The sequence below is a fragment of the Haplochromis burtoni genome, unplaced genomic scaffold (assembly GCF_018398535.1).
Source record: "Haplochromis burtoni strain Fernald_Lab_line unplaced genomic scaffold, NCSU_Asbu1 Contig_929, whole genome shotgun sequence".
NCBI lineage: Eukaryota > Metazoa > Chordata > Actinopteri > Cichliformes > Cichlidae > Haplochromis > Haplochromis burtoni.
Genome location: NW_024583290.1, coordinates 81,398 through 106,571, shown reverse-complemented (window position 1 = coordinate 106,571; position 25,174 = coordinate 81,398). Strand labels below are relative to the sequence as shown.

Below are 25,174 nucleotides of genomic sequence, written 5' to 3'. Positions count from 1 at the left end.
TTTCAATAAACACAGACATGTCAAGAGCTTAAAATCAAGAATTTGATCATCTCCAGTTAAAAATAACATAGACAGTAAAATAATTAGAATACGTGTTAAAATAAAAATAAAGTCTTTCTAACGTATAATATAAAACAATCTTAATTCATTTGATCTAGGAGAAGAGGTGTAGCTTACATACAGCGGTGGATGCGCACATGAATGCCTCATATATTACACACAAATCGCTCAAACACTGCACGATGAGTCCTTCCTGTTTGTGCTTAGAAACATCGCAGGTATGAGAGGAAGACGAGTGATTATGGGGTTAAAAGAATGAGCGGGCGTGCAGGATGAAGGGAAGGGATGGGATGGAAACGAGGCAAACAAGACGACAGGAGTCCATGCAGATGTTTCACAGTGATGTCTCTTTTCCTTTTAGTGGTGTTACACTGAGAAGCAGGCAGACATGGAGAGCATGACAGACAGAGGACAGCGGAGCCTCAGATGTAGGTGACGGCACCTTTGCTGTTTTTCTCCAGCGTGATTTCTACGTAGGAAGTGGGAACGTAGCCCTCCTCCCCGCTCTGCTTCCTCGCCCGCGTCCACCCGTCGCCTTTGTCCTCCTCGATGATGTACAACACCTGCGGGCAGGCAGACAGTCAGGACTTCACGCTCTCCCACGACTCACCGGAGATGAGTTTTCAAATTGCACCATTCAAATCAAACTCAAGAGTCTCACCTCGTCTTCTGCCATCACTAGCGTGCCCTCGTTCTGACCTGAGAGTCAAACAAAAACAGGACACTTAGACCACATCAGGCTTGATACTCTGTAACCAGCTCAGTTCAGACTGCATGTGCTTACCGTCAAACGAGTAGAGCGCTTTGCAGTGTCCGATGACAGGCAGAGGGTCGTCGTCGTCGAACTCGTCGTCGAACTCGTGTGGGTCGGGGTTGGGATGTCGAGGCTGCGCTGGACCGGGCCGGTGATGAGGCGTTTGATGCTCCTGGCTGGTGTCGTCTGTGTAACTGCCCTCAGGGCTGACAGGAAACAGGCGTGAGCTTAGTGTGCACGGGACTGGTCACACTTATATTTGATTTAGAAGATAAACAAGAACCAGCGTGCATCGAGAGTACACATGGAAAAATGGTGACCAAAAAAGGGAAAAGGCTTTACTTTGGCCCATGAAACATTTGTACTGCTTTGAGGCAACTGTTGTTGTGATTTGGAGCTATATAAAGAAAACTGAATAAAGTTGTAGAAAATATGCTGGACAGAAAAATGAAAGGACGTGGGGGCGAGACCAGCCGCTGAATACCAATTTCAGCTGCCGCAATTAAATTCAGCAAAGTGGACAAGCTTGCTGCATCAGTTTTCTTTGATTTGATTTTTGGGCTATCTCTGAAATCTGCCCTTTCATTTCCATCCAAAGATGTGGCATCTTTTCATCCTTTAAGTCCTAACTCTGGTGCATGATTGAGATCTGATGTGTTTTCAATCTGTTTCTTTAACTTTTCTGAACAGTGAAAAACAAAGGCCCATTTTCAGTGAGGAACATAAGTGCTCCAAAGAAAAGACGGGAACATTTGATACCTCTCTCTGCCTTGAGGACCATGGTGATGGTTATCAGCGCTGTGCCTTCTGTCTCCTCTGGAGCTTTGCTTTCCCTCCACCTCAGACAACCACGTCTGTCAGTGACACGGTTCATTAGTATACATTTCAACAGGTGGCCAGAAGCTGCATGTAGATAATGACTGAGACCTTGTTGTCCTGTCTTTACCTCATTTTTGTGGATTTCGGAGCGCAGTTTCTCCATGTTACAAATGGTCTCTGATATTTTGGGCTGCAGGCTGTTGGGGTCTCCCATCTGAGGATTCTTCTCATACACGTCCTTCATCTTGTTCAGAGCATCTCTGACAGAAACACACAAGCAAGCAAGCGAAGCTTATAGAGCAGACTGATGGCGATAAACAGTTCGAGGGCCATAAAAGCGAACCTGGATCCTGGATGGAAATATCTGACAGTGACATCATTTAACAGTTGTAAGATCCAGAGCAGGTTTCCTACAATCTTGCTGGTTTGGATGGCTTGGCCAGTGTCTTACCTCTGATCCATCTCTTTCTGGAGCTCTCTGTTGAGTTCATCAATCCTCTGCTGCAGTCGCTTCCTCCTCTGCTCAGGAGGTAAGTGGCTGAAATCCTCCAGAGACGGTGCCTGGGGCAGGAAAAAACAAAACAAAAACAGGATTAGACTCTGTCGCGGAATTGATTAACTTTAGATGAGTGATGCCAGAGAATGATCCCCAGAAAGCACAACAAAAGCAACAAAGCTTATTGCATTTGCTTCTTTGTTAAGATGCAATTACACCAGCGACTCATTTCCATTAGGAGCCCAGATGCTGCAGCGTGAGCTGGTTTGTTGTGGAAATAAGCAGCTCAAATGTTAGAGGTGAAAGAAACAGCAGCTTTTCTAGAGCCTCTGATCCAGAAACTGTCAAAAGAGCTTCATCAGCAATTCATTTGTTCGGTTGTCATGGAAATGTTCACATTGCTGTTTTCCCTTTCTCTGAATTTTAAAGAAGACCACCAAATCAAACCTTTGATCTTCAGTAGTAAATATCCATCTAGAGTGCTTTGATGCGAGTCGCCTCATTCTTGAGACATCAGCTGGAGAGATGTGTGCCTTAATTTGAAAAAAGGGGAACTAATCAACGTGACTTTTCCACAATGCTCAAAAAAATATACATTAAAGAAAAAAAACAAACATTTTCTTCCACAAAGCACGACCTAGCTAGTGAAAATAACACCACAAACAAACCTTCCTATCCATGCACCACCAGCCTTATCAGTGTGCCTCCGCCTGTGACGCGGGCTCGTGACGGTATGCAAATACTGAACTGTAACGCTAGCTAGCTGCATGCTTCACTTGCTTAGCTGGGCGACTCACACCAAAATAATCTGCAGGGACAAACAGCAGCACAGTGTAGAGGGAAAACATGAAGACTGGATTAATGTGAGCTCAAAGGGACAGCTCACACACTGTGCTGGCCTTAAAGTCCACTCATGGTGTGATGAGTCTGCTTCATCAATTCCATAGCAGAAAATATATAAAGCATGATAATAATATAAATAATTTATATATAGCCTAATAAACAGCTCTGAATGCAGCTGACAGGAACAACAGCTGTTCCTCTAAAACTGAGGAAGTCTGTATTCGTGAGGATCCACATGTACTGTTTGTACTGACAGACAACAGGAAATCTATTCTACCTGGAGAGGAAGTGGCCAGCTAACACTACTGGGCTGTGCACTGTGTGTTGGACACTATGGGAGTCCTACATGGTGAGGTTAGATGCACTGGCACCTACATGGCCGAGTCTTCTCAACAGCACTAGTCTACACACTCACGCAGACTCACTTACCATCTTCACTGACCACTGAGCCGTCACACATTAACAAAAAAAGAGAGAACAACAGTGGATGCTGTTAGTTGTCAGAAGAGTGTTCACACTGGTTACTGGATGTGTTTACTGTGTGCGTTCTCAGTGTGGTCCAGCACCTCGTGTTTACTAAACACAGCAGCAGCGTGTGTGTCCCCCCTGTGAAACTTCCCGCTGATTGTGTTTTACGCTTTCACAGGTACACACCACTCCTGCTTGTTTTTGGTGCAAAGTTACAGCACTTTCCATAACTCAGGAGATTCTCATGGTGGGAAGATTTCTTGCTGATTCATTAAGGGACAAAGGAAAACACTAAACTAACAGAGAGCAACAAACGTACTGGTAAACTAGTTAAAAACATGTTCTTGCATCAAATAACAACATCCCAACTACCCAATGTGTGGGCAGTGACAGCCTGCAGAGCGTTTGAGTCACAGTTCACATTTAAAGGAATGTCTTGTAAAGTACTGCATCCTGCTGCTGGCTTTGTGCTACTCTGCTCTTTGACAGCAGGTGGCAGCACAACAGTCACTCCACAGTTCATTCTCCACATAAAGCCGGGCTTGCTGCTGCTGCTGCTGCCATCTTGCTCAGGGAGGTCTGACTACAGGCTCTGACCCAGTCCTATAAAATGTCATATGCTGTGCTGCTAAATGGCTCATCGGCAGCTTCCTAACCAAGTCAAACTCTCTTCCACGGTGTGTCTTCAGTCTCGTCTCCCATCCCTCACCCCCAATCGGTCGCTGCATATGGCTGCCTCTCCCTGAGCCTGGTTCTGCTGGAGGTTTTCTTCCTGTTAAAAAAAACATTTTCCTTCCCACTGTCGCCAAGAGGTTGCTCAATAAATAAAAATTAATCGTATTGACTTGATCCTGCCCTGTTTTACATTTCACGGCAGAGCCTCACAATAAAAGCAGCTGCAGAATAATATGGACCTTGCACAATATTTTATAAAACTCATACTAGGTCTACAAAAACAAGCATTTTCTAACTGAAATTTTTCATTTTAAAATGTCCTCACATCATCTGTAAAGTAGAATGAACACCGTGCTCCAAATTCAGCAGCATAAGATTTTTTTTTTTTTTTTTTTTTTTTTTTTTTTTTAATCCTCTGTCCCCGTTCATACATGGCCCAGGCATGGCTGCACCTGAGCAATAACACAGGAGCGCAGATGCATTTTGTCAAAGATCAGCAGCGAGCAGTGCGTGTTATATTCACAGGCACAGTACCTGTGAGTAAAGATGGCAGATTCATGCTGGCGGACATGGAGGTAAACAAAGTACGATCCAATAACAGGGCTTCAAATTGCAAGATATTATCACGTTCCATACTGGTACTTCATCAACTATCCATCTATCCATGAATCTACTGTTAACAGTATACTGCTTTGTTTTTACCCTGTCCAAGAAGAATAAAGCGGCTCAAAGAGATGCACTCAAAATGAATCCATTATCATAAACACTTGCTAAAATATGCCGCCTTGCACATTTGTTTAAACTCTCAGATTGCATCAAATTTAGTAGACCAAACAAAAAGCCGCCAATCACAGATGAAGCTGACAGACCTGAAAGGAATAAAAGCCAATTAAAGCTGAGGACTGAAACGGAGTCTGAATGTTATTCACATGTTTGTGTTAAAACTGTGAGAGAGCAAAAAGCTCTGTCTGACAGCTGAATGAAGCCATTAGCAGAGCGACACACACACACACTACAACTACAGCCTCAGACCAACATCTGCACAACACGTCTGATGTTGGCATCTCTGTTTTTATTTTGTATGCCTCCCACAAATACATCACTGCAGCCACAATGCCAAAAATACCCTCTGAATCCCTCGCACACCGACACACCGTCAATCACCAAGGATCCTCCGTCTTGGGATTAGAGCAAAATTCCATCTTATACATGAAGGAAGCAAAATAATCACACCAAGAGAAAAAAGAACGAGAGATAAAAAGAAAAGCAGAGGGTGGAGGATATGGGAGGAAGGGAAAACAGGAAAAAAAGGAGAAATGAGAAGAAGAAATCATATTTTAGGGTGTCTGCAAGTTTCTCAAGTCAAACGACAATGTATGGGCTCGATGTATTCATCAATCAAGGACAAAAGTAGTTAAACGATCCAGGTCAAAACTGAAAGTGTGCTTTTTGTGCTCATTGTGTAAGTCAAGATTGTTATCGTTCACAGAGGGCCTGCAGACAGCCTGTAGAAGAATCGAAAACCAAAAAACACATCAACCTGTCTCACTCGAACACACTACAGGCACTACTGTCTGTCTCACCCCTCTCCTCAGGCTCCGCAAATTTCGCGGGATTCTGGGAACTGTAGTCTTTATCTCAGATAGGTAGTGGCTGACGAGGTCAGAACTAAACCGGCGTGCAAGGAATAACTGGGAGGTGGACCAGGGACGAGAGGAGGAAGGTGGTGGAGGAGGAGAACAGGCGGGGGACTGGGTGGGGGGCAGGAAGAGAGGACAGAGCCAGAGGTCAGGATGACTTATTGGATTCACGGTGCAGTGTTTCTCCTGACGGCAGGTCGTTTTAGATCAGGATGAAATTCTGGGTTTTAACGATCGCTGGAACTTCTACATTTAATTCGCCGAGCCCTTTAAACCTAATAAACTTTGAAAATAAAACAGGAAGTAAGTTTATGACGCTAATTTGTTCAAAAAAAGTGACACATACACAAATACATATTCAGTTTATCTGATTCGAATGCAAACAATCCAGATGAAAAGGGTGCTTTCCCCACTCTGCTGGTACGAGCTCTGCATGCGAGTCCTTTAGTGGTTCAGCCATCATAATCCATCCACAGTCGAATCCTCTAACTCAGCACATTTTTGTTGTAGAGATCTACCAAAAACCTCCACATGCAACTCATCAAATCTCCTGAAAAATCAATCTCAATCAGCTTCTTCACATGATTGCTGGAGCCCGGCGTGGACACCGTTTATTCCAAACTGAGATCAGTTTGACTTTAACATTTTTCTGTCAACGTGGATCGGGGGAGCTCTCTGTTGAAAAGAAGTGATGTCAAATCTAAGCCACACAGTCTTTAAAAAGAAATGATGACGCTCAGATGAACCAACAGCAGGCAGTTAATGATTGATCAATACGGTCTTTATGGAGAGGGGCAAGGTCCAAGGAGTGTGTTGGAGGAAGCATTTGAGGGTGTTGTTATTGGAAAGGTGACAAAAAAAAAAAAGCTGCAGCTCAACGCGAGCTGAGAATACAAGCTTGATCCAGAGGAAGTGATTAAATATGGGGGAATAACATTAATAATATCTGAAAATATGCAAAAAAAATGACTCTGTAAGAGAAAAATGTATGATGTAAAGGGCAGGGACGGTTAAAATCAAATGAGCTCCTAATAAAGCTGTCTGACTGTATGTATGAAGTCTGTTAAAGAACACGCTCTAGTGCAATGTAGGTATGTAGGTCACTATGGAGAGCCCTTATAAAGATCCTACTGAGTGATAAACATCTAAGGATTATGGGTAAATAACTCCAAATTCACCTGCAAACAGAAATTTTCAGATCTTTTCTGGATGTTTTACGTTATGACACTATTATTTTTTTAGGTCTATATTTTGATTAGGGGCGATCGTGGCTCAAGAGTTGGGCGTTCGTCTTGTAATCGGAAGGTTGCCGGTTCGAGCCCCGGCTGCGACTGTCTCGGTCGTTGTGTCCTTGGGCAAGACACTTCACCCGTTGCCTACTGGTGGTGGTCAGAGGGCCCGGTGGCGCCAGTGTCCGCCAGCCTCGCCTGTCAGTGCGCCCCAGGGTGGCTGTGGCTATAATGTAGCTGCCATCACCAGTGTGTGAATTTGTGTGTGAATGGGTGGATGACTGTGTATAGTGTAAAGCGCTATACAAATACAGACCATTTGATAGACTAACATGAACAGGTCCACAAGGGTGAATTATTCAACAACAAGAAGCATTCATCACTTCCTGTACCTTTGGTTTCTTCCCAAACAGCCAGAGCTTGTTCTTGGTTCTGCTCATGGGGTGTTTCGGATCAGATCGTGGCCCCGGTGCCCCGTCTCGCTCTCGGTCTCTGTCTCCTTTGGGCGTGTTGCTGATGGTACCATCTGAGCCCGTTCTGCTCAAATTCTGACTGAAGTCCTCGAAGGGGAAGTCAGCAGGAGGTTCAAAGCCAGATTTGAATGACTCCACAACTATTGCTGAATCCTGGGAAGTGAGGAGGAAAATAAGTTTTCCTATCTTTATCCAAACACCAACCCCACGTCTAGACAGACAGATTTCTGAAGATGCTAGCAATAACCGCTCTTTTTCCTTTCTTCCTACACTTACCCTTCGCTCGTCTACAGCCTTGGCAGCTGAAACCATTCCCTCTAGACATTTGGAGATGATGGGAATAACTCTCCGCTCTGCCTCAGCAAAGCTTCGATATGTCTCTCCAAGCTTTACCGTCCGACGTTCATCCATGTTCTGCAGATTCTGTTACACAGAGCACAGGAAATGGAATCAACACTAGGAAGTAGCCAAGTACTACACACACATAGACACACGTGCAAACCCCTGCAAGCAGATCCTTTTAATGACAAACACTGGTTAGAAGATCAGTTAAAGCCATGTGTTAAACATTTAATGGGTCACTAACACAGAGCACTATGCTTTCACTGAAATGGAAACCTTTATACAAAGTCATTGAAAAACAATGAAAAAGAATCAGTGAGATTGTGTCAGTAAATAACAACGTGGGCTTGAAGGTACAATTCCCTTCAAATCGTTTCAGTTTTATTTATATTGAGCCAAATAACAACAACAACCTCTTCAAGGTCCTTTATATTGTAAGGTAAAGACCCCTCAATAAAATCAAATGACCCCCCAACACCCAACCCAACCCACCCCCCTCCTCCATGAGCACGCACTTGGCGACAGTGGGATGGAAAATCTCCCTTTTAACAGGAAGAAACCTCCAGGTTCATGGAGGAGGGACTATGTGTTGTGACAGGTTCTGTGTGAGGGGAGGAAGGTGTGCTGTAGAGAGAGAGCCAGAGCTACAGTTCAACATGTCTGAGTTACCTTAAAGATCTGTGGTATGGCACTGTGGAAATGTTTCCACTGCTCTGCATTGAAGCTCTGGAGCTGAGCGGCGTACTCGTTCTTGCTCTCATCAGCCGCGTGAGTGCGCATGTAGAACTGGGCTTTGGCCTGAACAGATCATACACACCAACACAACATCAACAGTCACTGATGTCCCACCAACCTCCAGTCTGTCCACATTATAAATCACATGCATCACGGTGCTACGACTAATTCTGAAGTCATAACAAATTCAAATACTGTGTTTTCCAATTTTCAAAAGGAGGGAAAAGTCACGTCATTGCATAGATCCCACAGTGCAAACAAACTGAGGAGACTGCTACCACAGCATCTTACAGTTTAAGGCACATAACGGTGTTATTACAGGTGGGGGCTTCCTACCTTCTCCACCTCTGATTTGGTGGCGTTGATGTCATTATCTAGCCGCTCGTAGGTGATCTGGGACTTCTCTGCTTCTTTGCACTCTCTTTCAAATTTCTTTTTACTCTGAAAGGGAGAAAATAAACGCACAATTTTAAATAAATTGAGTAATCAAAAGATTATCTAACATTTTCGCAGCCTCTCCATTTCATGTCTCAATAAAAAAAATGTAAAAATAAAAAAAATATGTGAATGAGAGGGAGATGAATCAGAGAGGAGGATAGTTTATTTCCTGCCAAGCCATCTGGGTTACATTACCAGTGAAGGAAACGCAGCGAATAGCTGAGACATTACAGTTCAGTCACCAGGTAGTCACCATTAAAGTCACGCAGCCCACACACTGAAACACTCGAATGGTTGTGCAGCACTGAACTCAACTAATGGGCCTCGGGCCAGGAAATGTGAAAAGATAAGAATTATTAACTTTTTTTATTTACGTTTATTTTGGAGTTGTTGTGATTACAGAGAGGTCTTGTAATGAGCACTGGTGTAAAATAACTCAGCTCACGCAAGTGAATGATCTCAGATGAACAAATGCAATCTCTCGCTCCTTCTTTCTCTCTCTTGAGCCCGTAAAGAGCCAAAAAGCAGGCCTGTCAGGGGCCAAATGCGGCACATGGGCCTTGCCTTGCTGTGGGAGGGGTTGGTCTGCACTGAGGTCTCTGTGTATGTGTGTTTTTTCAGTGTGTTTCCTGGTCTTGGCCCCTGTCTTCAGTCCCTGCAGACTGGGAAGTTTGCCAGGAAGAAGAAAGGAACCCAGCTGTCTTTTCACACTCAGAAACATGTGCTTTAATATTACAATATTACATATACATACATACATATATATGTGTTTATATATATAAATTAGCACAGATAGTGAAATGCTAAAATCAAATGCAAGTACCCTGAAATTGCATATTTCATTCTTGTATAAATAATGTAACGTGTGAAAGTGGGGGATAAAGTGGATCCTATTAGTCCTTCTGTTACCTTTGTTAACATATCTTACATTCCTCATGCAAACAAGTATGAGATGAATAAAGCCGGCTGTCCTGAGCAGATGATATTTACACTAAACAGTACATTTTTCTACTCAAACCTCCTCCTTCTCGCCTCACTTACATTGTCCATCTGTTTCCAGCAGTGATCCAAATGCTGCTGGGCCTTTCTGCCCTCCTGTAGATGCTGCTCATTTATGCACACACACAAACACACACAACGAGACACATTTACACAGAAGCAGAAAATACATATAAATATGTGTACAAATACAAAATTACTGGACTCTGTGTCACAGTCACATATATAACAACAATTACTTGAAGGAAGAGTTCAGTTCAGTTACTAAAGCAGTAAATGTCCTCAGCTGTACCAGACGCCTTAGTTTGTGCGATTGTCATGGAAATGAATCTGTTGACATGCATATTGAGAACTATGTGATGCACTTAAAAGTTTATAAGACTAATACTGCAGTGGCTGTTCAGCTGGGATTGTTGCCACACTGATATTAGTATATTTGTGATAATATATTATAAACGAAAGAATGGACAGCACTTCTCTGCCAGCATTAGAATCTATGCCAACCTTTCATGCTTTTCAATCCTAAATGTACAGTTACTCTGTTCAAAGATTATATTATAGATGGGAAAGACTTGAGCTGCTACGAAGGATATCACGAAGTCTCTCTAGCTGCAGCCCCACCCACCTGCTATTAAAACGTCCTGATCCTAAACCTATATGTAGTCTTTAAACATCTAAATACAAACAAAAACCACTATCATGTTGGTGTAATCCTAAGATACTACTGTCCCTACAAGAATGAGTGTTGATTGCTATAGAGCACAAAACCAGCAGAGGGCGCTGTTTTCCCCCAAACGCATGGCTTTTAGCCTTTCACTTTTTGCCATCAGCAGATGGTGGAAAAGACAGATGGTTAACATTACATCCAACATATTTATCCTCTTAAGTAAAGCCAAGCAGAACACAAATTCATATGAAGGCGACACAGCGGATGTTAAGGGCAAACAGCAACATCCGTTTTATGACAGGAAGCAACAGTTTCTTTGACAAATGTGATCTAACAGCGAATGAGCTGAAAACAGACAGAAAAGAAAGCACATGTTTGGCTTTTGTTCAGTGGCACGCAGCGGGAGCAGTGAAATATGAACATGTTAATGTACTCACATGCTTCCTCTCAGCTTTCAGGTCCTGGCTGTACCTCATCAGCTCGCCATAAACCCTGTGAGCCATCTCCTCCGCCACCACCTCCCTCTGACCGGCATAGTCATTAAGCTCATTGAGTATGGAGTAGAAAGACAGACATGACGTGAACCTGCAGGAGAGACACATAATTAACACGTGATTAAGACATAACATGTCCCGTGTCTTGTAGTGTACTACACGCATATGCACAAAAACATAAACTCTAAGCCAGGGACATCAAACTCATTTTACATCATGGGTGCATCTCCCTTTGATCTTAAGTGGGCAGGATCAGTGAAACTCCCTTTGTTTTTTATAGTGTAAAGAAGTTTATCTACACATTTAGTCCTGAAATATCTTAATATAAGAAAAAGAAGTGAAACTGCAACAGCATGTCTCAGTTTTGAAAAAAAAAAAAAAAAAAAAAAAAAAATATAATATAATATATAATATATACATACATACACATATACATACACGGCAGTAGTAAATGAAAGAAATGGGCCAGCACTGCTCTTTGGGCTTAAATTGTAAGAAATAAATGTGTAAAGTTACAGGAAAGGATCTGGTAGCTCAATGGACATATTTAGATAGTGAAATACAGGAACCTTTCAGTCATTCCATTGTTTAATCTATTACTTAATTACATTGATGTATTATCAATGTGGAATACCATGTGGAAGGTCTTTATCGCCTAAATGTATGAAAATGCAGTTACAACTCCAAAATTTATGCTCTTCTTTACATTTTCCATAGCTGTCCAGTGGGCCGGACTGGAGTCTTTGCTAGGCTGATTCTGATCCCTGCTCCAAACAAACTACATCCAAACATTCTGCACTGCTTTATTTAGTTTTTTTTTTTAAATTTGTGTCATATTCTTTAGTTACATATAAATGACACTCAAACTGGTGTGGAACTCATTTTAACGTATCCCGCTGCAGTTAGAAGCTTACATACATTCATCATGGAGGTGAATGTTTTGTTAATATTGGCCTTTCAATTATTTCTGTGAACTGTTGTTGTTTTGAGGCTGAATGATTACACTGCAAACATCATTTAAATCAAAGCTTTAATTTTTGCAGAAATAAATACAGGGTATACATACTTTACATGCAGCGCACCTGGTTTAAAAAAAAAAGTGACTCTCAGGAAGCTGCACCTTTACCAGGTGCTTCTGGTGTCAACAAGTTTCTGGCACAATTTCTGGTTGCTCTTCTAGGAAGGATTAGTGGAGTTAAATTGAAATGGTTGTTTTCCTGGCAACTGACTTTTAGTTGTTTTATATATTTCAGAGGCAGCCTTAATGTGTGACTGAGGTCACTGCCCAGCTGAGTCCAAGCTTCAAATGGCAGTTTGAGGTTATGCTGAGGCAGTCTACCTTCTTCCTTATCATGGGTACAGTGCTCTCGTTCCTCACTTTTACGCCTACAAAACAAAGTTGCATCTAAAGGTGTGACTCATCTGACCATTTAATTTCCAGAAGCTCTCAGTACTAGAGAACATGCATCTTTCTTGGACAACAGCCTATCAGTCCATGGCGATGTGAAGCTTCTTCACAGCAGACTGTGACATTGATGTTTCACTGATGTCTTGGAGGATTTTTTTTTTTCTTCTGACCATCTGAACCAACTCATCTCAGGGTGACAGCCAGCCTCTCTTTCAGACCTAAGCTAAATGGATATCCTCCCCAGCAACTTGTACTTTTCACCTGATGTTCTGCAAACATTAAACTCTGGAGCTCTCAGGCACATGGGCCCAGAAACCAGTTGGCAACCCGCTGGTCACGTCATGTCCCAAGGGAAAAATGTGTCGTTTCTGAAGGCTGTAAGCTGGGTGAAATTAGAGAGTCGCAGAGAAGCTGGTTTCTTCTACACAAACTACGGACAGCTGTGGCAATCTGCTCTTGCTAGGAGGTTTTCACTGCAGCATGATATACCTCTAAGACCAATTTCACCAACAACCTTCCACAACCGTTCACCAACCATTCAGGGAATGCACATTGTTCCCCAGTGTCCTGTGGCTACCAGGCAGTCACTGACCAGTCTCTTGGCCTGCATAACTGGAGCTTTAACAAGAGATTTCCCGACAACTGCCAGGAACCATCAACAGCCACTCACAACTGGTCAAATTATACTCATTCTTCCACAGTGCCCAGTGGTTGCCAGGCAGTTGCCAACTGGTCTCTAGGTCTGTGTGACTGGGGCCTTAGAAATGGCTGCAAGAAACATTATAGACGCGTGTGAATCTACAGTTCTCCTCTTCAGATCTGAACTGAGCACCCTGGACTTTTTTACTGTTCTTGGTCAGACTGACGAGTGTTGTGAAAAGAAAATCTATAAGAAAAGAAGCTGCAGCTGTGATCAGTCAGGATCACTCACAGAAATTGTGAGTGCCTTGTCAACACATTTTGAAACTTTTAGTACCTCTGAAAGACAGTGCAAGTATATTGTTGGCTATGTATATTTAATTTCAACTTAAAACATATTTTAGGAAACCCATAATAAATTCCTGAGTCATTTGCATGTTATGCATCTAGAATTTACTGAAACCCAAGATAGCGAAAATATTTACATCCATGATGAGTGCGTGCCAACTTTCTAAAGAAAACTGTGTCTCCAAACCTTCAAACAAAGAAACAAAGAATCCACATTCTCACAGACTTTTGTTTGTAAGACATCAGCCTTCACAAACTCGCAGCTTAATGGTGTATTATCCTTTTCTACTTAATGAAAATCAAAAATCAGTCATGTGATTCGGCTGTGGCTTTTGCTTACAATTAAAGAACAGAAAAACAAAGACTGAACAGTTTTGACATTTTTAGTAATTTTTTTTTATTTTTTATTTTTTTAGCACACGTATGCCATGGCATCAAAGACAGCGTCTGGGTCCTTCCAACGGACAAACAGTATTTATAAAGTGTCCCACAGGCCTTTTCCGCTCTTACCGTCTGCAGACATCCGACAAGTAAACAAAAGCAGAAACACAGACACTTAAGGTTACTCACCTCGGCTCCTCATCTTTGGAGCGCTTTGGACAATATTTCTTCACCAAGTTCCTGACAGACAAAAGACACAGAGAAGCAGACTTGTGTAAGACATTTTAACTGTGGTAGAGAGACACACACATGTGTACACACACACACACACACATATAGAAAATAGGCATCATAGTTTATTGTTAGAGATGAATAACACATTTAAACATCAAAGTCTCTGCCTGTCCATTCCCTCAGGCTCTGCTAGCACAAACTACAGTTACAGTGTGATTTAATTATTTAGCTAGAGTGCAGAGGAATGTGTGTGTGCAACAAACTCTATGTGTGTGTGTGAACGCGCGCACACACACACACACACGCATGCATGCGAGTTGTCTTGCTATCAGTGACAAAATAAGGAGTTTCTGCCTGATTTCCTGGAAACATGTTTCATGCAGACCTTTGATCACTCTTCACAAATCCTCAGCGGTGTGCGTCTTTTTTTCCATCTATTCACAAGAGATATCCCCCCTTTGAAATCCCAAATGCGCCGCCAGTGGGACTCTACTGGTTTTTAAATGTGAGTTACTTGGTCCGTGCCCGGTGAGTTTTGAAAAAGGTTGAATCAACAGACACAGTGAATAAACACACGAGGCACTGTGCTGATGCTGTTATAGCTCAGACTTTGAGCATGCTGGAGACAAAGACAGGCTGCTGTTAAATACATATATTTACCCTTCTTTTTGTTTTACATCATTTCATCTCAGGTCTTCATTCCTATTGTCAGTGCATTGCTTTAGACTGTTTTTTAAGTGTGCTACATGTAACTATGGCAAAAAAAAGCAAAAAACAAAACAAGCAGGGCTTCATCTCTGACCTTCTTCATCTTCCATACATTACTAGAATAAACTTTTATACTATTCTCACTATATTGCATTTTTTGTCTTGAAGAAAGGCTTTTTGCTGTTGGTGTGTTACTGCTCTTAATGAACCGAACAGTGCACACGCAGCTGTATTATACCAAAGGATATAAATATTCATTTGGGATTCAGTCCCAGGAGTGGCAGCATTTACATTAGCCTGATCAAATGCACAAAAAAAAGCTTCAATATAGAATCTTCAGCATCAAAGGATTACCCAGTATGTGTATGAAGGAAAAGACAACACCATCACACTTAATCTGTGTCTCATAAAGCTGCATTTTATGTTTTTTTTTGTCTTAAAGTATATCAATATAACTTTCTGTATTTGACATTTTGAATGTGTGTGTGTGTGTGTGTTTGTGTGTACCGTAGCTGCTTGGCATAGTTTTGCTCTATCTCCAGTCTCTCCTTGACAAACTTTGCATAGCGCTCAAGAAAGTCAATCCCCCATTGAGTGTGTTTGTCCAGATTCTCGAACTGGTCCTAAAGACAAAAACACAGTAAGACAGAAAAAGACACATTTAATAAGGATTTTCAGGACACGGTGAACAAAGGGTTCAATTTCAAAGATTACTCAGCAGTCCATGTGGAATGACTCTGAACATACACATGAGATACACATTTCCTTCTGCTGGCTCAGCTCTAAAAAGTATTAGTGAGCTGTGTACATCTCATGCATCCCTGATTTAAACCACCACATGTGGACAAATCACAATAAATCAGCTGCAGACTCGACATCAGAAGCAGCAAAATTAAGATCAGCATGAGGACGGAATAATGATTGATTCGTACAAATTACATATGACATACTGTTTCAGACTTCAGTATTATTGGTGGTTTGATCAGGAACCCAAAGGCCAGTGAAATCAGTGTCTGTGGCCACATGCCCACATTCGATCCATTCTCATTGAAATCCATCCAGCTGAAGGTTTTCGGGCCAACTGTTTACATTTATTGTGAGTGAACAAGGCATTTTCATGTCCAGATGAGTTGAATCAGCATGATGCATGCAACAACTGTCAAATATGTCCTGCATCATTCTTTTTCACAGGCTACCGATCATCTGTTCACTGCAGTAGTTGCAGTTATTGTCCTGCTCCTGCAGTCAAAGGTTTCTGACTCTCCAGAGGGGATCAGTTCAGCTTGGAAGAGGAGATGTTAACATCTCCATGCGCTTACACAGACGGAGGATACGCATGCAAAGAATGCAGACAGAAAGCAGCCAGGGCGAACATTTACATCCCAGAAATGCTCTTTATAGTCCATCCCTCTCAAACTGCTGGAAGCTTCATTGGGTTTGGGTTCTGGTTGCTTTGCTTGAGGTGTTTTTTGAAAAGGAAACCAAGACTTCACTGTAAACTGGTGGTGCAACAATTTTAAACTTTATAATTTAATATATTACCTTTTTTTGTTTTGTTTTTTGTTGCATTGTAGATTATTTTTTTCTATCCACAGTGCACTGACTCATGGCGGTAAACGATCAAGCATCCTGCTCCACAATCACCCTCATCAAACACAATCAACCCTGGACCCTGCCCAGGACAAACACTCTTATCTATAGCCCACATTGGTGGTTGCTGGTCACTTAATTGTTTTGTGCAAGGCCACCACAATGGCTGTAGATTTGCTAATGGCTGTAGCAATTCTTCAGCTGGAACCAGCTTGCACTGTTACTGCTTTTATAGTGGATCTTACTCTGCCTTTTTCACTCAAATACTGAACATCCTTGTCACTTCTGTCAACTCAGATGAACACCATGACTTTTTCAAAGTACTGAAAGCTCTCCATTAAGACAAAATCAAACCAAAAAGGTGGAAATATGTCAACTACTGTGGACACTGACATCAAAATACCCATCAAGTGAGCCACGTGAGCTACTGCTCTGTGTGCTGTAGGCTGCATGTGGGTGTGTGAGCGTGTGTGTGTCAACATGAAGCTTGAACTGGAGAAAAATAAAGGTCACAGAGGCAAACATGAAACAGCCAACCCTTGCTTGTCCAGTTATTACTTTCTTCAAACACAAAGAGAACAAAAGGAAGCCGAAACAATACTGCAATTTACCTTGCTGTGTACATAGAACAGCAGTGTCAGCAGCAACTGATACCCATACTTAAATGCCAAGTATGGTCTTAAAATCATTAGCAATATGTTCAGAAGTTAACTGCCAGAGTTCTCACCCACCCTAAGCCTTGGCAGCACATCACCCCCACCCTTATGCATCTTCACTGGCTCCTGGTTAAGTTCTGTATCTCCTACAAAATCCCCCTCCTCACCAACAGATCCCTACACAGCACTCTAGGACGTCCTCCTTCCCTTCACATCATCCTGGAATCGGATTTCCACCAACAGGGATCTACTGTTCACCCTACACACCAGCCTGCCATCCTAAATTTGGCAATGCCCCTCTCTGGCAATTTCAAAAAGCAATTATTATAATAATTATTATTATTATAACCTCTGTTCACACACAGAAACAGCTTCTCTAAATCATATTTCTCTAACCAATGTGGAAAAAACTGCATGTTACTAAAAATGACAGGCATTTTTCCCTCCTGCTATACTTGAATTCAATGTATCACTCTACTATTCTGCCACGTTTTCCTCCCCACTGTCCACTGAGGTCCATAATAAGTGCTTCACTAAAGCTTGTAACATCGTGTTTCCACTGTGAAGTGTGGAAGAAATTCTGTCTGGTTCAAGACAAAAACTGCAAACAAGAGGGGGGGCTGCAGTCCAAAAGCAGCCATCAGTCAAAGAATATGCTCACTAATTACAACCAGTGAGATAAACAAAGCGACCCCAGCATGTTCACACAAGCAGCAGGATGAAACACAGAGTTCCCATTGGTCTCTATGGAGCGTGCTGGCAGTTTCCTCTAAGTGAGAAATAAACTGCAAAAGGGCACATTTTCTTATTCAAGCATAAAGATTTCACCCAAAACCGAGCAGCCAAAGACAAAACAAGAAGCCGAGCAGCAGGGTGAAAAAACAAAAATCAAAGAACGGCAATCTGCATGTTTTGGTGGAGCTTTTGGATCAATATTTTCTGCATCCTGTCTGTCTGGCTGCATCTGGTTAATGCGTACCGGCCCTGTTTCTTGCCAGCCTGTCTGGCTCGTTTTAGCAGCATGTCTGTCTGTGGTTGCGTCAGCCTCTGTGACGGTGCCTATGAATAAGTAATACGAGTATGAGCTCATCCTGTAGTTTGTGGCAAGCTGAGCACAGGCTGCCTCACTGGGGAAATGACAGCATCTTCCCGGTCTTCTCTGGGATGAAAATAACGCTGGTTGAAGAGTTGCAGCCTAAATCTGGGATTTGCAATGTGGCTTGGTCTCAGTAAAGGCACCTGCACCACTCACACTTTCTCTGCAGGGAGTCAAATATCAGTTTTTGGACATCTAGTATTCCTCATAACTACGGTAAGTACTAAGTAACAAGACCAGCAATAGTTTTTTTAACCTGTGTATCCAGTCCCGTGTTAAGCCAGTCAGCTGTTATCAGAGTTAGACTGCAGTCTAAGAAGAGAAACTCAGGCATCCCCAGCAACCTCTTCCAACTAGTTCAGGGGAACACCAAGGGTTCCAAAGCCAGCTGAGAGATCTCATTTCTCCAGAGTTTGTCCCAGGTTCTCTTCCCTCATAGAGGAGACATCCAGGAGGCAACCAGTCTCCAAACAGCTGCAGTCTGACTGCAATCACTCTCAGACAGATTGGTGAAGGTTTGCAAATAACTGCCGTCCAATTTGTAGATGGAGACAGACTGCCTACACAATCAATTAGAGTCAGTCTGCACCAGTGATCATCATTCTGCAGACTGAGTAGTGGAGGCAGTGGATGAGAGGTTGGGTTTTTTTGTTTTTTTACAATAATTTATTAAAACGTCTTCCTCATTTTGATGTAGACAGCCATGTGGTCAGATTTAAAATGCAAGCAGTGAGTGGTTCAGTGTTTCGCAGCGTATACACAGTGTATTTTAGCCCAACTCGATCCAAAATTCATTGTGAACTTTTCAATGATGATATTCTACAATGAATTACTGAGATGTGTTATGTGTGTTACTTGTTATACTCTTTGCTCTTTAATACATTTTACCCGTTATGACCTGTAATTATATTATCAGAATTTTATTTTTTATTTTTTTGTTAAACAAATACAACCACTAAAATTGAATCTTAAATGCTTATTTTGTTCATTCTAACTTGTATTTGGAAGAATTAGCTGGAAATTCACAACTTAACTTTTTTCAGGAAATGACTTCTTTATCACTAACGCTGTTGTTGCAGGACGGGGTCAAACTTTTCCCTGCAGTATCGAAAATGGTATTGAGTAGCAAGTATTTTCCTCAGTATCGAGTTTGAAATTCTAGTATATTGACAACTCTAGTATTAACACGAGCAGAGGGAGCTCATTTCTGTCGTTTGTATCCGTGATCTCTTCTTTTTTCCACTGCCCAAAGCCTGCAGACACAGGTGAGGACAGGCAGGTAGACTGACCAGTAAATCAATAGCTTCAGTTTCACACTCAGTTTTCTCTTCACTGCAACATCTACCAATCTCTCCATTTCTTGTGAACAAGACCCCAGGGTACTTAAACTCCTCTACTTGAGGCAGTAACGGTGCCAATTATCATCTCCGAAACTTCACACTGGGTTTCAAACCTCCCCAGTATGAGCTGGAGGTCACCATCTAATGAGCCAAAAGAACTACATCATCCACGGAAAACAGAGTGCTGCTTGGCTGTGCCTATCAACTAATCAACTAAGTTTAATATTTAAACTGCTGGTACATTGATCCAAAACAATGTTCATATGTACAAATTAAATATTAAAATGATAAACATACACCTTGGGATTTGATTTCACTGTTTCTGTTTGTATACTATGTGATATTTAAAAAGACTAGCTCACAAAATAACACACATCATACGAGCTGAACCCTGAAAGCAGCAGAAAGGTGAACTAACAGCAATATTATCATCAGCAGGAACACAACATCCTGTCACACAATCCCCACATAATCACAGGAAGAGGTGCCTCCACAAACACAGCAGTAACACTAGACCCCTCCATCACAATGCATTTGGACTGTTGTACAGTGTGTGCTGGGGATAAAAATACTTGCACTGAAAGCGATATCATTTAGCCAGAGCGAAAAATACTTTAACTGAAAATCTTTTAACAAAATAAATAAACCATGCTATTTTTTTGGTTTTAAAGTCTAAACTTTAAAAAAAAACAAAACAGAAAAATTAGAGGAAATATTTTTTTTAAGTCTCTCCACCCAAACTAGCATAGATAGCATATCAAAAATAAATTAATGTTGACCTTTGGCTTCATGCACAATCCCAGCTCAGGTAAATGTCCTCTGCTTAACCCATTATGCCCATTAGCCCATTATAACAAAATTCCGGACCAGAGAAGGTGTAACAGTGTAAGTTCCCTATCAGTTAATTACAATATGATGAAAGATTATTACAGATTTTTTTTTCTGTCTAGTCAAATCATAACACACTCCACTTTTATGACTCACTAGTGGAAAAAAAGATTGTCATTATCTTTATATAACCCAGACTGAGAATCATAGATGACATCAATGCTGCAGTAATGCTTTTGAACATTAACACACATGAACATTTCACTATAAGGAAACTAGGGAGCAAAAAATAAAAATAATGACAATCAATTCCAGTTAGCCTTTATTTCTGCTGGGAGATACAGATACAGGTCCTAGTGAACAGTCTGAACACAGCCGGTCGATTGGTAAATTCATAACATCAGTAAATGTGAAGCTTCATGCTGTCCTTACACTGTACTTTAAGATAGCTCCAAGGTGGACAAGCTTATATAGCCAAGGCTTGTTTGCTGATTGAAAATGTTCATAAAGTCGTTGCAATCTTAAAAAAATCTTAAAAAAACAAAACAAAACCAAGTACACCCTCGCTGTTCCATAGGAACTGAGCGGTAGTCAGGTAATGATAATCAAAAACACTTGAATAATTGATCATAAGCAACTGTGAGAACTTCTATAAAAGCAGATGCAGTGATCTTAAAGAAGCAATTTTTGTTGGCCATCAAACTAGGAAGCTTGTTTTAAGTCCACTTCCAAACAATTTTCCAATCTTTCCACAGTTAAAAACAGAATTCACAAATGGAAAACATGGAAGATAGTCTTTCCAGGAGTGGATGTCCCAGCAAATTCACCACAAGATCAGATAGTCAGACTTTACAGGCCTCCGTTTGCATGTTAAATGTTCATGATGGATTCATGATAATGCACTTAGAAAAAGACCGAACAAGTATGGCTTAGTTGGATGGGTTGCCTTGCTTCTTCTCTCTTAAAACATCGCAGCACAGCTTTCGGTTTGCATGAAAAATATACTAAACTTCTGGGACAAAGTCATTTGTACAGCCGAGGCCAATGTGAAGCTGTCTGGCTATAATGCACAGCACCACAAAAACCCCAAACACAGCATATCAGCACAAATAGAGCAGTGCGATATGACCAAAAATATTTATCACGATATACATTTGAAAATTTGCGATAACGATATAACTGACAATATAATTGGCACTAGACAAAATACTTTACAACTCCACAACTAGTGCAAAAAAAACAAAACAAACAAACCCATCAATGTATTTTCTAAACAAGCAGCTTTTATGTGCATTAAAGTCATATAAAAATTTAACAGTGCAAATGCAAATTCCTTGCTGACAGTTGAACCAAAAGGCATTTCCAGTGGAAATTGGCCGACATATCCTCAACATAACCATGTATAATATCCACAAAACTTAAAAAGAGGTTATACACACACAATACGGTAGAAGCACAGTATGTATCACTCCGCGAGGCTCCTGCCTACGATAGCCGCAATGCTCCGACAATCCACGAAGCGGTGCGGCTTTGTAGCTTAGCAAAGTCGCACTGAAACATTTGACAGATTTTCAAGCGCCGTGTACGACATAAAATCGTTTCGAGGTCAGTAAACACAACCAGAATTCATACATAAGGGGCAGTCGATTTTCAGAAAAATCAAAGGATGGATTTTAAGTGTGCTGTACTTTCCAAAAAACACGGTAATAACGACGGCCCGCTAGCACGCTCTACCAAAAACAGTACTTTGTTGTATATCTGACGGACGAAAGCTAACCCAGTTCCACACCACTGAAGTTGCAGCATTTTTACAAACCAGTTCTGGTTCATCCGTTTCATTTAACGACCCGCTTTCGCCCTTCTCATTCTCCGTCATGTGCGTATGAAAACAACGGCACTGCGCATGCGCGTTTTACCCATATTCTATCGCGATATTTCATTTTCTTATCCTTGCACAAAATTATACCGTGATACTGTGAACGGTATCATATGGCCCAGCCCTACTCACAAACACTTCATACAAACTGCATGGTGGTGGAGGGGTGATGATTTGGGTTTGTGTTGCAGTCACAGGACTTGGGCAAAGTATTTTAGAGTCAAATGTGATTCCATACAAAGAAAAATGTCAGCCAATATATCAGAGTCAGTGTTAAGGTGAGGCCATTACAACTAGTGTTTAACTTTTAGGCTGACACATGACTAATTGGACACATGACACTGTAGCTGGTATATGGTGAAATCTCTAAATAAATGGCTCACAGCATGATAAAAATGGGTCACAAATCTACTTTGGCTGAGATTCTCTCTAACAAAGCACTGCTCTGCTTTAATGAACTTAAATCTCAGGGTGAGAGAATAAATTAGTCATTTAGCTCCCAGTTGCGAGGGGCTAAAGATTCTTTGTGTGCAGATTATATAGCAAATACACCTCCTGCTAACCAATCAGACGGCCACACGGCACTTCCAAAGCCAATCAGATACTCAGCCAGCCTGGGAGCATTCAACGGGATAACGCGAGGTTAATTAGCATAGAGAATACTACTAAGACAATAGACTAATTACACACTGTTTTCTTCAAGAGCGTGGTGCGCGCACGCACAAACACAAAGACACACTGGTGTGCACAAGGCAGACACAGACGCAGACACACACACACACACACACACTGGTGTGCACAAGGCAGACACTGGGTGGGAAATGTCAACTTGTCTGAAATACTGGCATCACACTGAAGACCCTCAGGCTATGTCTGCACTGTGTGTATGTGTGTGTTTATGTGTGTGTGTGTGTTTACTGTGTCTATCGGCGCTCACGCTACCCAAAAACCAAAAAAAGAAAAAAGAAATTTCTACCAGGAATGTGGTGGGGAGATGAGACAGAAATGTGTGTGTTGGAGGCTGAAGAGGGAGCGTGAGGGAGGAGAGGCCTGGAGAGAGAGAGGAGGTAAGAAAAACAAGTGGATAACAGGAGGAAGATTGGTGCACGAGCCCTGTTTGAGATAATTATTTTGTCTAAGTCTGCATACAGGGACGCAGACGGTGAGCCATGACACAACCACAGCCCAGCAAAAGAAGCCTGAGCCATAAGCAGATTTTAGATTTATTGAGGATACTGATCAAGTCAAATACTTAAAAAAAAAAAAAAAAAACAGGACAGCAAAATGTTTTTTTGTCTTTTATTTTGTTTTATCTCCATCAAAAATAAAAGTGGGTTCATTTTGAGCGTAAAACTCCTGGCTACCTTCAGCCCTGTTAGAGAGCAAGAGGTAAAAACACAGTGTGTGTGTGTACCTGAATGTTACACAAACACACACACATTGCTTTTTCCCTTGATGTGAGCATGTGGATTTGAATAGACTTGGGTTTGTTGCTGTAAGGTTGTTGTGTTGAACAGCATCCAATTGCCATCTAAGGGCAAAGCAGAAGGGGGCTCTGGCATGCCGTCGACTTTACCTCCTTAACTGTGTTGCAGACAGCAGGAACAGCCAGCTTCTTGAACCCATTTCACTCTCTGCTACAGGTGTTATTCAGTTTTTCGAACTGACTCCCCAGAGAGCGCTCAGAGAGCTCTTCTATCCCATTAGTATGATTCTGTGGTGGAGGGTTTACTAAATGCTTAAGTACTCCACACAGCACTGCACGTTCTTTCACCTGTTCTCGTACGCAGCTTCTAGCTTTCAAACCAGCAACAAAAATACAGTACGGGGGTTAAGGTATTTAACCTTAGATTTGTGTTGTTTGGATAGATCTCAGTGTGCCAGGTTGCAAAGTTAATTGAGATAGTTAATTGAGCGTTTTCACACAGTTTTTATCTACACACTGTAAACACATGCGCAAAAACACACACCTATACCTCTACTACTATTTGTTTTGCCTTGCAGGCCTCATTCTTTGCCCAGCAGAAATAGAAACCAGTGCATGCATCACTGTGACCCTGCACAAACAAACCTGCCTATCCACACAAACCTTAAAGGAACTCTGTGATTCACAGGTGTCCAAATTATAGACCATTTTGGTGGATTAAAACAAATCGGTGAGTCTTGTGGATTACACTCTGCTCTGAGTCAGTGAGCTGCTTCAGGCCTGCAGACACACACTGAGACTGTTTTCCCATGTAAACCTGCTAAGCTCTTGTCCAGTCAGGGTGTGTGTTTTTGTTTACCACTGCAAATGGTTCGGTTGAGGTGAGCACACGGGTGTTTCCTCTCATGTGATAGTCAGAGCATTTGTTTTTCAGTCTGCGTGTTTACTGTCAGATTTGAGGATTATCTCCAAGAGTTCACAGATGTGTGCAGTTATTACAGAGGAAACTATTAATTGATTTCACATGACTGCAACCATGACTTGGCATCTGCGGAGGTTCAAAGCAAAGAAATTGGATTGTAACTGAGAATATTATTAACCATTGTCAACAGATACTTCTCTAGCATAGGTCATACATTTTTGGCCCATCATTGGTCCTGGACCCCCTTTAATAGAAACCAGCATTTGCTGTGTTCCAGCAACTGTGACTTTGAGGAAAATATCTAGAAAGAAAAAAAGCTTTACAGATGCTTAAAAAGAAAAACTCACTATAAACACAGATGTTTTAACACAAACTGAAAAATGGAAAGTTGGAACAGATGCTGGTTGAAAACACTGTACTTTTACAAGTAAAAATGCAACAGTGCAACAGTGGATGTTCACCTGTTTCCAAGCACGTTAAGAGGTCATCAAATACAAGATCAACGTCCATTAACCCATAATATATAAATTAGGGGTGCAACAATACTCGTATCGATATTGAACCGTTCGATACAGTGCTTTCGGTTCGGT

At 41.7% G+C, this 25,174-nt stretch overlaps 1 protein-coding gene across 2 annotated transcripts in view; it reads right to left on the bottom strand.

Annotated features, from left to right (window-relative positions):
* fnbp1l (formin binding protein 1-like) overlaps window positions 1–25,174 on the bottom strand; it is a 49,385-nt gene that overhangs the window by 1,896 nt on the left and 22,315 nt on the right. Inside the window, exons 2-15 of one of the 2 annotated variants that reach the window (XM_014330619.2) lie at window positions 15,358–15,473; window positions 14,098–14,148; window positions 11,076–11,223; window positions 10,014–10,076; window positions 8,871–8,975; window positions 8,469–8,597; window positions 7,734–7,880; window positions 7,377–7,610; window positions 2,085–2,194; window positions 1,761–1,893; window positions 1,574–1,668; window positions 845–1,020; window positions 722–759; window positions 503–623 (exon numbers count right to left, since the gene is read on the bottom strand). In XM_014330619.2, the coding sequence (XP_014186105.2) occupies window positions 503–623; window positions 722–759; window positions 845–1,020; window positions 1,574–1,668; window positions 1,761–1,893; window positions 2,085–2,194; window positions 7,377–7,610; window positions 7,734–7,880; window positions 8,469–8,597; window positions 8,871–8,975; window positions 10,014–10,076; window positions 11,076–11,223; window positions 14,098–14,148; window positions 15,358–15,473 (1,666 nt within the window). Of the gene's footprint in view, window positions 624–721; window positions 760–844; window positions 1,021–1,573; window positions 1,669–1,760; window positions 1,894–2,084; window positions 2,195–7,376; window positions 7,611–7,733; window positions 7,881–8,468; window positions 8,598–8,870; window positions 8,976–10,013; window positions 10,077–11,075; window positions 11,224–14,097; window positions 14,149–15,357; window positions 15,474–25,174 lie in introns of both variants that reach the window. The other variant, XM_042216139.1, reaches the window with a different exon arrangement.